Genomic DNA, 17,335 nt, shown 5'->3' on the forward strand with positions numbered 1-17,335 from the left:
TTTAGAGGAGTTTTAATTCCACACTGTTAGATATACTGTGGATGGATATGCAGAGTGAGTGGGAAAGGAAGACATCTTCACTTGTAGAATGCTGAAGATATATTTCTTTTTTTTAAGGATCATTTATTCTTTGGCAGTTTTATACATGTATAAAATTTATTTATCTTGATTACATCTACCCCTTTCTGTTGTTTATTTTCATGTGTACGTGCTACCCTGAGACTAGAAGTTGGCACTGCATCTCTTAGAGCCAGAATGATGGGCATTTTCAGGATACAATGTAGCAGGAGTGCTGGGATTAGAACTCTGGTCTTCAGGATTGCAAAGCAAGAGTTCTTAACCAGTGATCCGCTCTCTGGCCCCCGTGAATTCATCTCTTATATAGTTATTATTCCAGTAATTTAGGATGTTTTGGCATATACTCCTGAGACATTTACTATAGACGTTTAGGGGTTTGGAGTTAGGCAAGGGTAGTTTGGGACTTATCTTCATAGTATGGTCTGAGGTAAGCTACCCACTCAGCCTTGTTGAAATTTGTTTTTTCTCAAGTTGCATATGGAGGGAAGAATGAAATACCACCTTAGAGGTGAAGCATTTAGCCAAGTGCTTGACCCAAATTAAATATTCAAGTTGTCCCCATTGTTATGGTGATTAGGGAATATTAAGATATAAACACCCAGGGCACATGTACTCCACAGACATTCCACACCTGCTTCTTGATGCCAAGATGTACTCCACAGTGTAGCTACCTGCTGTTGTTTGGGGATTAGGAGTCCAGTGAGTGACTGGTGCATTGCCTCTCTCAGAAGCTGACCTTTCTCATTTCCTATGCCTCCAGTACTTTGCCAAGGCTTTTAGGATGCACACGGCGGGGGGGGGGGGGGGGGTTGGGGAGTGTAGAAGACATGATGCACACAATGAGGCAAGGCATGAACCCCCCCCCCATCAGTTGGGATCTTTATTTTTCAATCAAAATCAGTTAGGGACAGGGACCTGCAGCATCTTACAAGCAAACGAGGGAATTCCCAGTAATTTTGGGAACCCATTAAATCAAGTCCCCAACACAATACGCTCAATATTACTTCCAACCCAGGAATTCCAAAAATGTTAACATCCTAAACAAGGTCTTCTACTGAATTAGTTTCCACAATAATAAATATGCTGAGAAGAACGAATTCCCCTTATGTTGAATTACGGTAAACCACAGGCTCTGTTCTGATGGGAGAGAATTTAGAATTGGATAGATGTCAGGATTTCATTCACTACCCCCGAATTTTCTTCATCGTCAGCTGGGTTAGAAGGGTGGCATAAGCTCATATAAACACAGACTTTGTGTTCGTTCCCTCTGCCCCACTCTTGCTCCAAGGATGCTAGCTGGCATCAGCCTAGGCTGGTAACTGTTAACAATTTTTTTTAATTAAGTAGTTAGAATTTTTACATTAGGGTACAAATTAAACCACACAGAATTTAGTCTAAAATTCTAGGAGTGATTCTATCAGATTCATTAAAGTATTTTGTTTTTAATCTCAGAAATCCATGTGTTCTGTCTAGCAGTAGGAATTCTGTAGAATAGCTGGAGCAGCCACCACTACATGTGCTTTAACGGTGTAGTGACCTTTCTGTTCAAGTGCACGTGGGGATCAGACTGACTGACTTAGGTGATGTGTCTCTTGCCATTGTCTTCTACTAACTTCTCCTACTTGGAGTATTATCTCTTCCTTTCTCAGGGAGGGAGAGAGTATTAAATCTCCCTCTCTTCCCAGGGCCTAGATGTTTCTGGTACTCTTTCTTCTCTAGACTTTTAATCTTTTTTCTCCAGGGAGGCGCTTGGAAGTCTTATGGTGTCTAACCATAAGTGAGTACCGAGGATTATTTTTTAATCTCTAGTCTACTCTGATGCTTAATCATTTTACCTATCTGTTTAACAGAAAGTTAGAGTTCTAGTTCTGCTAGAATTCTGGATTCCTGGCAGACCCAAGAAGAAAAGGGGGCAGCCATTTTTAACTTTAGAGATTCACCACACATTTATGAAACCAATAATACAGTATCTCCAGCCTTTTGGAGTTCATTATTGTTAGGGAAAATTCTTTGGGATGCCATCAGTTTTGTTTATTTTGGTTGGAATCTGTTGCTTAAGTTTTCAGAGAAAGGCTGTACAGGGAAGTAAACGTTTCTGGAGAAGGTAGACATTTGTACTCTTGTTATTCAATCCTGGTTTCACACTGCTCACTACCCCACAGGAAGATGTGGTAACCATTTGTATGAATGTTTCCCTAAGGGAACTAAATATCTTGCTTCAAATGAACAGTTGGTAAATAGGAAGGTTTCAAAGGCAGGTTCTGGTTAATTTTGTATCACTACCCAGCCAGAGGTAGGGCTCACTCAATAAGGGGAATTCGTGAGCAAGAGCATGGTGGTACAGACCTACAGAACTCAAGAGACAGAAGCAGGAGGATTTCCATAAGTTCCAGGAAAGCTTACATTATATAATAAAGACCCTGCCTTTTTTTTTTAACTTGAATGTTCTTGACAGCAAATAGCACCCCAGTTGTCAGTGGGAGAATGAAAGATTGTTTCTAGTATGCTGTTGAAGATAAAGGAGGAATTTATTTGGTGGGGTGTTGATCAGGTTCTGGAGGATTCTGAGGTTCTTGATTCCAGACCCCCTGCCCACCCCCTGCCCCAACACCAAATTCTGCAGATGCTCAAGCCCTCTATATAAAATAACATCATGTTTGCATGGCCTGTGTTTTGTCTCCAGATAACTTAACTGAATACAGAGTGAAGGCTGTGGAAATACCAGCCATCTTTCGTTATTTCAGAAATAACAAGGAAAGCAACCGATACATGTCACTGCAGACATAATTCTCTTTCTCCAACATTTTCAGTCTGTGAGTGGCTGAACGTGCAGGTGTAGAGGGCCAGCTGTGTGTGACACTCTGTGCTCGATGCTTTAGGGAGAGTGAGTACCAATGAGCTGAGTAAGTCAAAAATTCTGAGAGGAAAAGGATAAGTGATGGAGTCAGCAAAATGACAGTGACAATAACAGGAAATACAAGAGTACCCCTGAAAAACAAAATTTGCTGTAAGCTGCATCAAGTCCTTCTCTGCAGAGAAAGAACATTAATGTATTCACGAGTGGTGGCACTGATCAAGGTCACCAGGTGTGTGTAAATGATAAAGAACCAACAGTAAATGGGTGTCCTGCTGGCGTTCTCTCTTTACCATGCCAGTATCCCAACCCCATCCACCTCTCTGGTTCACTTTAGTTCTGTAGTTCTGGAACCCCAGCACATAAAACAGAACTCACACATAGCATTGAGAAATCAGGAAGCAAACTTTAAAATGTATCTTTATGTAGCTTAAAACTGTGATGTTCTAACAAGAGCTGAGGTATCTTAAATTTTTTTTAAAAGTTGTTGTTGATGATGGTGTCTTTGAAACGTGGTTCATCTTTATTTTAAACAAAACTACTTAAACTTTTGAGTTCAGATTTTCGGGTAACGTTTCATGAAGGAAGTGTTTGCTTTGGTCGGGAAATGAAGGAGAGAAGCTTCTTCAATTCAGGTTCAGATGAAGAAAGTAAATCGTAAGACCCGAGGTGCTGGCTGCTCCCAGAAAACCCCTCCACCACAGGGCAGCAACGAGTAGGCCAAGCTGATGACCTTGACCCACACACATTCTCTTTGTTTCAGATGAGAATGTCCCCAACCACTGCACACATGTATACACACATGTGCACACACACACACCTGCCTCATCTCCACACAGTGATTGGGTTCATAGTAAGAAGAAATGGAAAAGGAAATCAAGCATATTAAGAGTGCAGCCATAATAATTAATAATTATTTCCTAGACGTGAAGCGCCAGGTGGGCTAAGTGATTGACATGTGTGATTTCCTCATCAATAATACGCCTCTGAAACAAGTTACTCTACCCATTTGCAGAAAGAAAACGGAGTCTTAAAGAAATCACGCTGATTATTCACATTCGAGTTCACCGTTAGGGTGGACCTACAGTTCCCATGTGGATTTATGCTGCTGCCGTTCTCTGGCTGCTAGGCGAGGTAGTTACAAGCTCTCACAAGGCAGCCGTTTCCAGGAATGGTTGTGCATCACCCTCAGATCAGAAGCCTCAGGGAGGTTACTTGCTTGTTGAGTATCACTTTATCCTTGGTGGCTTGCAGATCATCTTCCAGGTCACCAGCATTCAGAGGTCATGCTCGGGGCCATACCAGCTCCATACTGCCTAGGGGTGGGGCCTACAGCAAAAGACAAAAGTGGAGGATGCTTTACTTAAACATGAAGACACTGCATCAATGCATTAGAGCAGTAGACTCTTGGTGACTACACAGATCACAGGTAGATGGAGCCACTGTGACTGACAAAAATAGCGGGTTTTATTTGCTTTTGTTTTTGTGAGACTGAGCCATCGAGATGTGGTGGCACATGTCTCTAATCCCAGCACTGGGAGGCAGAGGCAGGAGGTTCTCTGTATTTGAGGCCAGCCTGGTCTACATAGAGTGACCCAGGAACAAAAACAAAAACAAAGCAAAGTAAACAAATGAAAAAGCTGCCATTACCACCAAAAAAACAAAACAAAACAAAATAACAACAACAACAACAACAAAAACCCAGATCCTTTTTATGTCCCTGGATATCTTGGAACTCACTATGTAGACCAGGATAGTCTTTTTTTTTTTTTTGTGCTCATATTTTAATAAAAACGATATGGTTATTTTAAAGAAATGGGAATACAATTATAAAAAAGAAAATTAAAACATTCTACCACATAGGCATAACATAACATTTGTTATGTGATTTTTCTTCTTCCTGTGGACAGACATTAGGATATGCATTTGCTCACAATTATACTAAATGTGTATTTTATGTCACAGTTTTTTTTAATTTAGAGAATACTTTATTAGTTTTTGTAATCAAACCCACGTATATAAGACCTTACATATTTAATACAGTGTGTTACCCCTGTACAAATGGAAAAAACTTAAGTTCAACATTTCTAGACCAATATGGCTGTTAATTTCTGTACAGTGCCAACTCAACACAGTAAACGGGGATACTTTTTTCGAAAGTTGACAGCACAGGTAAAGTTTCAAAAAATTCAAATTATATATCTGTATATATATATTTATATTTATATAAAAAGACCAATAATAGCAGTGTGTTATGCATCAACAGCAGCAACAGCTTTTCCAGGTTCTGCAGTCATCTGAACAAAACTGTAGAGACATCCAGCACACTCCATTAAAAAAAAAAAAAAGTAAAAAAACAAAACCCGAGAAAACAGCACAGTTCTGTTACTCTTGTGGTACCTGGCACCATTTTTTTTTTAATTAGCTTCTCAATCATCATCTGGAAAGAAAACATTCTGAGCAACATCATTAAAAACAGCTCTGATAAAGCACAGTCACTACTACGTATCATAAAGCAGGTACAAGCTATTTTACATCCACAGAGGTATGATACAGTACTGTCCTACATCTATAATACTAGAGGATACAATTTAAAAGGCATTATTTGAGACTTGATTCTACTTTTCCAGCAGAGGGCCCAAAGGATGATGTGACACAGCTTTGTAAAGAAACATACTCTAGACAGGATTTCCTTTCACTAGTGGCACACTTCTAAGGATTCATTCTCTCCATGAATGTCAGCTAAAACCGTTATTAAAAAAATGAAATATCCCTAGAACAAAACCGTATAACCACCGGATTCACATGAAGATGACCTAGTGGAGACAAGCTGGACCTCACCTTACCAACAAGCTATCAAATCTGTTATGTTTAAACAGTGAGACCTCCAAGGAAGGAGATGCCAAGTAGTGCTTCAAAGCTTCGGACCACAATCAAACACAGCATCCTTTTCAACAGAAGCAGAAGCTCATCTGAATATGCTCATGGATGCTGACATCAACATTTAATCATCTCCTCACTCATCCAGGAAGAGGGGGAGATCAGTTACTACTGTACTTTATTGTGTTCAACCAAATCACCATGTTACAAAAATAGCAAGCTGCCATAATAAAAAATAAGGCTCCTCTATCCAGCACCAGATAGCATCATTTTACTTTCAAGCCTAGAAATTGCACACTTGTATATAAACCAATCGAGGATGAGGATTGAGAGTTCATCTTGGTGGATTTTTCCTTTGATGAATATGAAGTGTCCTTCCTTATCTTTTTTGATGACTTTTAATTGAAAATTGATTTTATTTGATATTAGAATGGCTACTCCAGCTTGCTTCTTCTGACCATTTGCTTGGAAAGTTGTTTTCCAGCCTTTCACTCTGAGGTAGTGTCTGTCTTTGTCTCTGAGGTGTGTTTCCTGTAGGCAGCAGAATGCAGGGTCCTCATTGCGTATCCAGTTTGTTAATCTATGTCTTTTTATTGGGGAGTTGAGGCCATTGATGTTGAGAGATATTAAGGAATAGTGATTATTGCTTCCTGTTATATTCATATTTGGATGTGAGGTTATGTTTGTGTGCTATCATTCTCTTTGTTTTGTTGCCAAGACGATTAGTTTCTTGCTTCTTCTAGGGTATAGCTTGCCTCCTTATGTTGGGCTTTACCCTTTATTATCCTTTGTAGTGCTGGATTTGTAGAAAGATATTGTGTAAATTTGGTTTTGTCATGGAATATCTTGGTTTCTCCATCTATGTTAATTGAGAGTTTTGCAGGATACAGTAACCTGGGCTGGCATTTGTGTTCTCTTAGGGTCTGTATGACATCTGTCCAGGATCTTCTGGCCTTCATAGTTTCTGGCGAGAAGTCTGGTGTGATTCTGATAGGTCTGCCTTTATATGTTACTTGACCTTTTTCCCTTACTGCTTTTAATATTCTTTCTTTATTTTGTGCGTTTGGTGTTTTGACAATTATGTGACGGGAGGTGTTTCTTTTCTGGTCCAATCTATTTGGAGTTCTGTAGGCTTCTTGTATGCCTATGGGTATCTCTTTTTTTAGGTTAGGGAAGTTTTCTTCTATGATTTTGTTGAAGATATTTACTGGTCCTTTGAGCTGGGAGTCTTCACTCTCTTCTATACCTATTATCCTTAGGTTTGATCTTCTCATTGAGTCCTGGATTTCCTGTATGTTTTGGACCAGTAGCTTTTTCCGCTTTACATTATCTTTGACAGTTGAGTCAATGATTTCTATGGAATCTTCTGCTCCCGAGATTCTCTCTTCCATCTCTTGTATTCTGTTGGTGAAGCTTGTATCTACAGCTCCTTGTCTTTTCTTTTGATTTTCTATGTCCAGGGTTGTTTCCATGTGTTCTTTCTTGATTGCTTCTATTTCCATTTTTAATTCCTTCAACTGTTTGATTGTGTTTTCCTGGAATTCTTTCAGGGATTTTTGCGATTCTTCTCTGTAGGCTTCTAATTGTTCTCTAAGGGAGTTCTTTATGTCTTTCTTGAAGTCCTCCAGCATCATGATCAAATATGATTTTGAAACTAGATCTTGCTTTTCTGGTGTGTTTGGATATTCCGTGTTTGCTTTGGTGGGAGAATTGGGCTCCGATGATGCCATGTAGTATTGGTTTCTGTTGCTTGGGTTCCTGCGCTTGCCTCTCGCCATCAGATTATCTCTAGTGTTACTTTGTTCTGCTATTTCTGACCGTGGCTAGACTGTCCTATAAGCCTGTGTGTCAGGAGTGCTGTAGACCTGTTTTCCTGTTTTCTTTCAGCCAGTTATGGGGACAGAGTGTTCTGCTTTCGGGCTTGTAGTTTTTCCTCTCTAGAGGTCTTCAGCTGTTCCTGTGGGCCTGTGTCTTGAGTTCACCAGGCAGGTTTCTTGCAGGGGAAAAGTTGGTCCTACCTGTGGTTCCAAGGCTCAAGTTTGCTCGTGGGGTACTGCCTAAGTCCTCTCCGCAGCGGCAGCAACTGGGAAGATCTGCGCCGCTCTTTCCGGGAGCCTCCGTGCACCAGGGTTCCAGATGGCGTTTGGTGTTTTCCTCTGGCGTCTGGATGTGCACAGAGTGCAGTCTCTTCTGGTTTCCCAGGCGTGTCTGCCTCTCTGAAGGTTTAGCTCTCCCTCCCATGGGATTTGGGTGCAGAGAACTGTTTATCCGGTCTGTTTCCTTCAGGTTCCGGCGGTGTCTCAGGCGCAGGGATCCTGCCGCTCCTGGGCCCTCCCCTACGGGAACCCAGAGGCCTTATACAGTTGCCTCTTGGGCCAGGGATGTGGGCAGGGGTGGGCAGTGTTGGTGGTCTCCTCTGCTCTTCAGCCTCAGGAGTGCCCACCTGATCAGGCGGTGAGGTCTCTCTCCCACGGGGTTTGGGAGCAGAGCCAGGATAGTCTTAATCACAGAAATCAATCTGCCTCTTTAAAGGTACCACCGCACACAGCATTTTTTTATTTTTTAGATTTTTATTTATTTTTATTTCATGTATATGGTATTTCTGCCTTCATGTATATCTGTGGATTGTGTGTGTGCTAGATGCCAGAGAAGATCAGAAGGTGTTGGGTCTCTTGGTACTAGGGCTATTCCTGGAACTAAAGTTACAGGTGTGTGAGAGTCACCATGTAAGGCTCAAAACTAAATCCTGGTCCTCTGAAAAAGCAGCCAGTGCTCTAAGCCACTAAACCATCTCTTCAGCTCCACTCTTTTCTTTGTGATGTATGTGTATAGCATATTGTGTGTGTTGTGTTGCTGTTGTTTGTGTGTGTGGTATGTATATGAATGTTAATTTAAGTGTGTGCAAATATGCGTTTGGGTGCATATGTATGAACATGTGGGTGTCAATGACGGGGTGGAATATCTTTCTCTTTTACTATCTACCTTTGTTCTTTTAGGCAGGGTCTCTCACTGAATCTGAACTTCATCAGTTCCCAAGGACCAAGTTTGCAGGCATGAACCGCACTACCTAGCCCCTTACCTGCATTCTGGAGATTGAACTAGGACCATTGGGCCTGCATAGCAAGTACTGTGCCAACTGTGCCCAGTTTACAAAATAGAGTTATTCAAAGGATTCAGAACAGGGCAGCCTGTTGAGTTCTGTACAGAGGAGTGGGATGGGCTTGGGAATGTCTGCTAAATGTGGCTTTTCTTCTTCTGGACTCCCTGTATGAAAACCCAAGGTCTTTATATCAAGAATGTAGTGCCTTCCAGTCTACTTTCCAGTTATATCTATGGTGGAAACAGTATCTTTGGACTCCAAAGTCCAATAGAAATGTTGCTCAATTGAGAGAGTGTTTAGGAGAGCAATTCTCAAATGTTGCTTTGTAGAATTGTCTGACAGAGTTTCCCTCTTCCTCACTTGAAACAAAATAAAAACAATTGTAACTACAGAGTTTTAGATCACATGACTTTAGCGCACAAAGCTGAAATCACCCAATACAATCTTTTTCTTTCAAGTTTCATCTAATTTTTATACTGAAACATTCTCTCTCACAGGGAAACTAAGAATATACAGTAGTTGTTTTTGAATCACCTTCACAAACTAAGATAAAACTTGCATGTAATCTAAGGTATGATATCCACTATTCCAGAATTTGTTCTGGTTTATGAAATGAAACTCTGGGGAATCACTGGCCGGAAGGTAAACAGCACATTGGTACGGTGGAAAGATACCTCATCTCGCAAGGCCATTCTTTAGTCATGAGAACTTTTAGAGAGCTCCTTCACCTTCTTATAGCTCAGTCCTTATTCTGTTCTCAGTGGCCTGGGCCGAATGCTCAGTCATCTCCTCTCAGTGAGCATTCTGCCACAACTCAGATGGAGTAGGTAATTCCTAGATACCAGTGAGAATTTAGCTTCCAGTCTCGGTGAATCTCCTTTGTCTGTTTCATGGGGGTGTGGGGGGGAGACACAGATAAGATGGTTTAAGGAAATCTGAAAACACATTGCCCTTTGCAAACCAACCAACAGCTGCCATGTCGATGCTGAAAGGAGCCCATGATAAAATGTGCCACAGTGTGTCCATTTGGCTGGAAACTTCTATCTTAAGGACCACTGTGACTTAATCACATCACAGCTGCCAAGCAGCCACTGAGCATCTGTATATTAATTCCCCTCCCCTCTCCTTTCTAACTCTTTCCTTTGTGTGTTTTATCCTTGCTGGAGGGAGAGCTCAGTGGTTAAGAGCTCTTCCTGCTTTACCAGAGGCCCTGAGTTAAATTCCCGGTATCCACATGGTGGCTCACAGCTGTCTAGAACGCCAGCCTCAGGGTATCTGATGGACTCTTCTGTCGTCTGAGGACACCAGGCGTGCATGTGGTCCAAAAAACATACATGCCAATAAAATACCCATATGCAAAATAGGCAAAAGTGTTTAAGAGTTTTTTTTAAATAGAAAAAAAAAAAGAAATTGCTTAGGACTCTTTGTCGTTGGTCTTTCTGTTGGGTTGTACTGGAGATGACACCGGATTCTTACGCGTGTGAGATGAGTATTCTGCCCTGGGATTCAGCCCTGCCCTTGTCTGGTCTGCGGAGTTCACAGAGCATTCATTTTATTTTGCCACCACATAAAAAAACCCAGGATAAAGTGATTTTTCCAGTTCAGCATGGAGTGCGAGTCCTCACTGTGTACGTGATAGACAGTAAATATCTGGCCGTTAAATCGTAATAAAAATGCAGTTATTCTGGGATCATGTCCCGTTATAAATGTATCTAGTAACTGCTTCTATTAGGAAAAAAAATAACAAGTATGCCTAGGGATATCTTGGTATAGCTACTGTACAGTTTGCCGTGTGCTTCTGGATTGTCATAATAAACTTGACCACTCTCAGGGGCTCCGACCCATTACGACGGTGGAAGTGTTACAAAGATTTGGCTGAATGTCTGTGGAGCAGCTGTCTAGTGGCCCGCCTGAGTCATTTTCCTTCTTTCCTCTCGGCCCGATCCTGTGATTCATCATTCTGCTTTTAGAATATTTGCCTATTTTAAAAACCAGTCAAAGAAGGCAGCCACTGTTTAAAAGTAAACACCCCTCACACCAACACCGGGTAGCTTCGTAAGCAGCTTCCCAAACGCTGAAATTTCTGGCAGGCGAGGCTGCTAAAGCAGATGGCTTGGAGTAGGAGATGCCGGTTGGCTCTCCGAGCTGGTAGACTCTTAGCATCTGTCTTCGGTTTTCTCGTTTCCGCTGCTATTTCCTGCTCGGGTTAATCCAGCTTGATCCATTCTGAAACAAAGGTCTTGCTTGCTTTCTGTGTGTCTGTAAAACATCCATTATGTCCATTAGACTTCCCTTTCGGTGAAAGAGGTCCGACCGCAGGCCTTCATTTACCCACAGATCATAGTCACACGTGTCTCGGCATCGCGTATAAAAGGCATTGATTGATTCTATGTCGCTTCACTCATTCTGGGTCATAGTGGGCGTTTGCTATTCACAACGTGGAGCAACTAATGGATAACTACACTCCAGTCTTCTTAAAATGAAGCAAGGAGTGTGACGGCACAGTGGATGGCTTAAATGTCAGGAAGCCCTGAGCTTCATTCTAGATACCTTCTAAAATTCTATCACGCCCTGGCTGTGTTTGTACTTCACGGAAGTGGTTTCTCTTTCCAAGTGCCTCCCCATCTGTGGTCATCAGGGTTGGGATGTTGCCAAAGTAGAATATGTTTCTAATTTTTGTGCAAATCACTCTGGCCTTGGCCCCAGTGAGCTCAAACAATTGTGATGTCTGGGCTTTTGATACTGCACTGAGGTAAATTAAGTGGACCGAAGACCAAATCAGTCCTGTAAACTTTATAATGGAAGGTGTCTCTGCGTAGTGTCGGGAGTGATAATCTCAGCCAGTCTCTTTGCCAATGACAGTGTGGATGGAGAAAGCCACAGTAACTGACTAGAATTCCAATAGGAAGGGGACATCCAAGGGGCCCAGGCTTTAACCTTCCGTGATGCCCGTGTTTAGGATCATTAGTGAACCATAGACATCCACTGACCAGCACAACCGCAGCTACTGAGTTTCATTTTGATGATATATTGACATTATCTTAGGTCACTTTTAAGTGGGAATGCTTTGTCAAGGCTCTAGGCCAACTGCAATAGAGTGACCAGAGGTCACTTGTTTAAATCATCTCTCTGGTGTTGTCTTCCGTGCCGTCAACGGGTGTCCCTCGGAAGCCACAAATGCCCTGTGTTATTTACTACATTTTATTTTGGACCACACTCTCAGCGAGCTGGGAGGGGACAGAGTTGCCCTTGCCTATTTGTGACTTCTGTATCTGGATTCAAGGGTAGGAAACACTTGAGTGTCCTGAACTGGCAGATTTCTTGTTGTTTTTCTTTACCTATACAGTATAGTTACTTCCATGGCAACCACATTGCGTTGTTAGGAGTTAACTAGAGATGAAAACATGTGTAAGGACTCATCCAAGGTCTGTATAAGCGCTCCATTTCAGATAAAGGATTTGAGTTGAGCCTCCTCAGGTTTTTATCCACAAGGGTCATGGAACTAACTCTCCATGGATACCAGTCATGACTGTTCTTCTCTTTGTTGCGTATGACACGCATAATTAAAAATGAACACCATTAGTTTTTATCAGTGAGTTTGATTATGTTAGCAAGAATATAAAAACTAATGTATTTCCTTGCTTTGTTAGAGTCTTGAAACGGCTTTGAGTGTGTGTGTGTGTGTGTGTGTGTGTGTGTGTGTGTGTGATTCCTGGGAATGTACTGGGAGGAGGTTTGGAAATGAATAACAGATGTCCCTATGGAGCCAAAGTTCTCTACAGAGACAGACACCGTTATCAAGGTACCAAGGCTGGTGAAGCAGCCTGTTCTTAAAGAAATTTGGGGGTAACGGGTATCTGAGACAACATTTCAGACAGGTTTCCGCAAAGACTTTCAAGACCATTTGAAGGGTCAAGAGCTGCTTATGTCAGCTGCTTATGTCAGCAGTGTGGGCTCATTTGGAACTGCAGCTGTGCATTCTGCCCAGGCTGGCAGTGTTGCCCGACACTATGGGGAGAGATTCCCTGTTTGGCCTGCTGGCTGTTACCCATAGCAATCCAGACCGAGCTCTGGAGAGGTGCTTGTAAATGGTGGTTTAAGACGGGGCAAAGGGCAAAAGCATCCGAGTGAAGCTCCTGTTTTTCACACATGTCCTTCTGCCCCATGGGAGCTGCTCTGGCTATGCCGTTAGCACCTTATTAAAGCACTTTCATGCATATCATATTTTTTGATTTGGGCTAATGTGACAGTATTAAGTAGCCCTGTTCAATTGGAGAGTTGTTAGAGTGGACATTTGAGGACACACACACACACACACACACACACACACACACACACACACTTAAAAGCTTCGTGTCAGGCCGCCTAAGCTCTCTGCCTCTGTGTTCATATGAAGTGATGGCTGGTCCTCAGGAGACACAGGGCACGCTGAGTAACCACTGTGCTTTCATATTTTAGATGATACACCGTCTGAAGAGGCCACTCCTTTGGTCTTCCCAGAGTTAGAGCAACAGCTCCAGGTAAGGATTCTGCAAAACCATGCTTGCTTTTCTGCAGTGCTACCAATATGGCGAGCCAGGAAATGGCTAAGCGGGAAATACGCAATCAATACACAGGTCGATGGCTTTTACATCAGAAGCGTTTGTAGTTTTAGAGCTCCAAGGTCAGACAGAAGCAGTTAGGGAATGCCGGTGGTTAACCAGCTATGATACCTGGACTCCAAACGCTCAGAGTCAAGTCACTGTGGCTGAGAATGTGGTCCCATTTTTCTTACTACGATGTCTCCAAGCCATTGGACTTTTGCTCCATTTAGTATTAAACCCTGCCGAGGAAAATTGTCCTGTTGCCAAGGCTTTGGAATAATTTTTTTTCTGCCACTGGTCTCTTGCCTTAACTTGTGAATCGTGACCCCTTTGGGGCTTGCAGGTCAGATATCTTGCATATCAGATAGTTACATTCTAATTCACAACATTACAGTAGCAACATTACAGCTATCAAGTAGCAATGAAATACTGTCATGGTTGGAGGTCACAATAACGTGAGGGACTGTATTAAAGGGTCACAGCATAGGAAGGCCAAGAACCTCTGTTCTAGTGGAACATAACAAGTGGTAGTTAAGACCTTCAGAAAATTGTTGGTTCCGCCTATGAGAAAATATTTGGTGCATGTCACTTCTGGATGACCTATGGAAAGATAACCCAGCCAAACACCCCATAATTTTTTGTTAAGATGCTAATTTACTTTCAGTTTTTTAGATGGTATATTCTGGCTTCAGACAAGGAAGTTTTAAGTGTTGATTTTGTGTGTATGGAGTTTCTGCTTACACATCTCTCTGTGTACCACTTTTGAGTCTGGTGCTGTCAGATCCCTTGGAACTGCACTTCTGAGATTACAGGTGGTTGCTGGTAATTGAACCTGGGTCCTCAAAAAGCCACCAGTTCTCTTAGCTGTGGGCGTAGCACCTCAGAACCAACACAGGAGGTTGTTTAATGGATCACGACCCTGTATGTCGGTCTCTGAAAAGATTGCATAGCAGGTGGGAGGTGCACTGATTACCACACAGCCAGATGACCATGACAGCCAGATGGTGCTGTCATCCTGAGGATGTCCTCTCCAGCTGTTTCTCTGTGCCCTGCCCCCCAGCCCCATGTGGCTTGGCAGCCTGGGTCTCTAGCTGCTGACACCTAATCACACTTCTCCACACTGGGCCAGAATCTTTTCTTTCTGTTTTGCTCACATCACACATTACAATGAGCACTGTCCTGCAGGAGTTGTCTGTATATCTACTACCAAAGTAGGGCAGGGACTGGAAGAGGACTATGCTCCCCTCTCTGATGCTGTCCTCTCTGCGCTTTTTATTACCGTTGAAATCAGAGGAAAACAGGGTTCAACAGGTTCTGAAGATGAATCAGGAAGTCAGTTCAAGTTCTTGCTCCCCCATGAAATTTTAAATAATGAATTCTCTCTGTCTCTCTCTCTCTGTCTTTGTCTCTTTCTATCTCTAGCTCTTTCTATCTCTCTGTCTCTGTCTTTCTATCTCTGTCTCTGTCTCTTTCTAACTCTCTGTCTCTGTCTTTCTATCTCTGTCTCTTTCTAACTCTCTGTCTCTTGTCTCTGTCTCTTTCTATCTCTAGTTCTTTCTATCTCTCTGTCTCTGTCTTTCTATCTCTGTCTCTGTCTCTTTCTAACTCTCTGTCTCTGTCTTTCTATCTCTGTCTCTAACTCTCTGTCTCTTGTCTCTGTCTCTTTCTATCTCCTTATCTCTGTCTCCTGTCTCTCTGTGTCTCTGTCTCTGTCTCTCTGTCTCTCTCTGTCTCTCTCTGTCTCTGTCTCTCTGTCTCTGTCTCTGTCTCTGTCTCTCTCTCTCTCTCTGTGTTGGAAAAATCATTTTTCTCCTAAGTGGAACATCAATGATTTTTTCTTAGCTTACGCCTCTGTCTGTAGAGGACTCACAGCATCCCTGATGATTTTCTAGATAATTTTCTCTTAGAGCATTGCTAAGTCCATTTAAATCTTATAACTCCAATTACACCTTCTACTTCTATTTGAAACACATTAGAAATTGAATCTATTTAATCATTCTACGCCGGTGAGGAACTTTCCATCTTTACTGATCTTTAATGAGGTAGGCCTCATGGTCTGGCTTTTCTCTTCTGGTGTGGTTAGGATATTACTGCTTCCTGGACAGAGAGGACGTCGCTAGCCACACAGCAGAACACTTTCAAGTCAATTTGTGCTTCTGGGGTGAGAGATGAGATTGTTATTAACACTTACCAGTTGTCTAGACGTTTGGCTAGGGATGCCTCTGTCTGGAGTCCTTGCTAATAATCCTTACTCTCCGAGATGTGAGTCCCAAAAACCAAACACCCCCCCCCAAACACAAGACGTATATCCTGTTCCCATGCTTAGCACAAGCACACACATGTAAGCCATGCTACATCATAGAGTCCTGTGCTAAAGGCAATGGAACTGCTTTATGGGCCAAAGGAAAGATCCTTTACCTAGCTCCTTACAGTTGGATGTGAGCTCTTGTATCCTGTAATACTCTTCACTGGGTGTCATGATCCACTATGGGAGAACAAATGCCAGTTAGAAAGAAGAGCATTGTGGGTACCACTACAAGGAGACTTAAGCCATGCCAGCTGTCACTACCGGCCCTCTCTGCTGCACCCAGAAATGAACTCCCCCCACTGCATACTGACTCCGTAGCAGACAACGGCCAATTCCCTACACGTGATCTCACTGGGTTCTTGTGAAAATTATAGACACTAACCACTCTGCCTGTGCTTTGTGCATGAGAAACCTGAGGTCAACGTTTTTGTCTAAGTCAACTCGCTGATCTCTTCCTCTTACGGCTGGTGGAACACGTGGCCCGTTTAAATTAGTTTGATAAATTGAGACTTGTTTTGCTTCAGGGTTGGCAAGGCTACCATGACGTGGTTCTAGAACCGCCTTGTAAAACTTGTCAGGACTTTTCTGATATCCCTCGCACATTCCTTGATGGTTTATAAAGCATGGCCATAAAATACCTATTTGGTAGATACTCTATCACCAATTTGACCCCCAGAGATTTTTCTGTTGCTTTGCCAAGAATGTGGACATGTTTGAACATGCAATTCATGGTGCTTCTATTTTCACAGAAGCCAAAAAAAGCCTTGGGCAAGAATAGCTATGACAAACCTTTCATTTGATGTCTCTATTAGCGCAAGACTCTGGGTCAGAGACCTCAGGGCAAGGTAGAATGAAGTGAACATTGCCCTATTTGTTCATTTCTAGGCCTTCTGTCTCTGCGAAAGGGAGGTGAATTTTACATTTCTTTCTTGGGACTTCGTTTCCAACTCCCTTGAGGGCTCCAGCAGCAGTATTTGGTACATCCGGTTTAGATTGTATAATCAGGGAAAAAAGAAGGCACTACTTTATGTCCACTTCTTCAAGAACAAATGAAAAATTACTACTTTTCTTGGGGAAAAGTGGTTTTCTCCTATTTGGAAAGGTGTTGCTATAGCTCTGTCTTTTCTCTGTTCAGAAAGACGACAAACTTTTTTCCCGGTCCAGGGTAAGACCACGTCTGTCTTACAGCCAGAGTGGAAGATGTATGCTTTAGTCACTATGGCTTCCCTCAAAGCTTGCTCTCTCTAAGCCTCACCCTCCTCAGCTGATAGACTGGGGTAAGGGGAGGAATGAAGAATGCTCACGAGGAGACCTAATGAAGTATGTGGAAAAAAATGTGCTCAATCAACATAAATAGTCTTCCTTGGTGAAATTCTTGACAGAACAAGATGTTTAGGGTTAACAGATTTATTTCTAAATGTATAAAGCAAAAGCAAATCTTCCTGCCTCTGGATCCCAAGTGATACACTCAGGTTTGGATGCTCTCATCATCAGGCCAAGGTGCTTGGAAGACGACCATCTCTTAAAACATA

The 17,335-nt window shown here is 42.4% G+C and overlaps 1 protein-coding gene across 3 annotated transcripts in view; it reads left to right on the plus strand.

Annotated features, from left to right (window-relative positions):
- Map3k7cl (MAP3K7 C-terminal like) overlaps positions 1–17,335 on the plus strand; it is a 45,010-nt gene that overhangs the window by 6,415 nt on the left and 21,260 nt on the right. For all 3 annotated transcript variants that reach the window (XM_039088440.2, XM_006248016.5, NM_001013979.1), the window contains one exon: positions 13,371–13,432. In XM_039088440.2, coding sequence (XP_038944368.1) covers positions 13,371–13,432 — 62 coding nt within the window. The remainder of the gene's footprint in view (positions 1–13,370; positions 13,433–17,335) is intronic.

The sequence above is a fragment of the Rattus norvegicus genome, chromosome 11 (assembly GCF_036323735.1).
Source record: "Rattus norvegicus strain BN/NHsdMcwi chromosome 11, GRCr8, whole genome shotgun sequence".
NCBI lineage: Eukaryota > Metazoa > Chordata > Mammalia > Rodentia > Muridae > Rattus > Rattus norvegicus.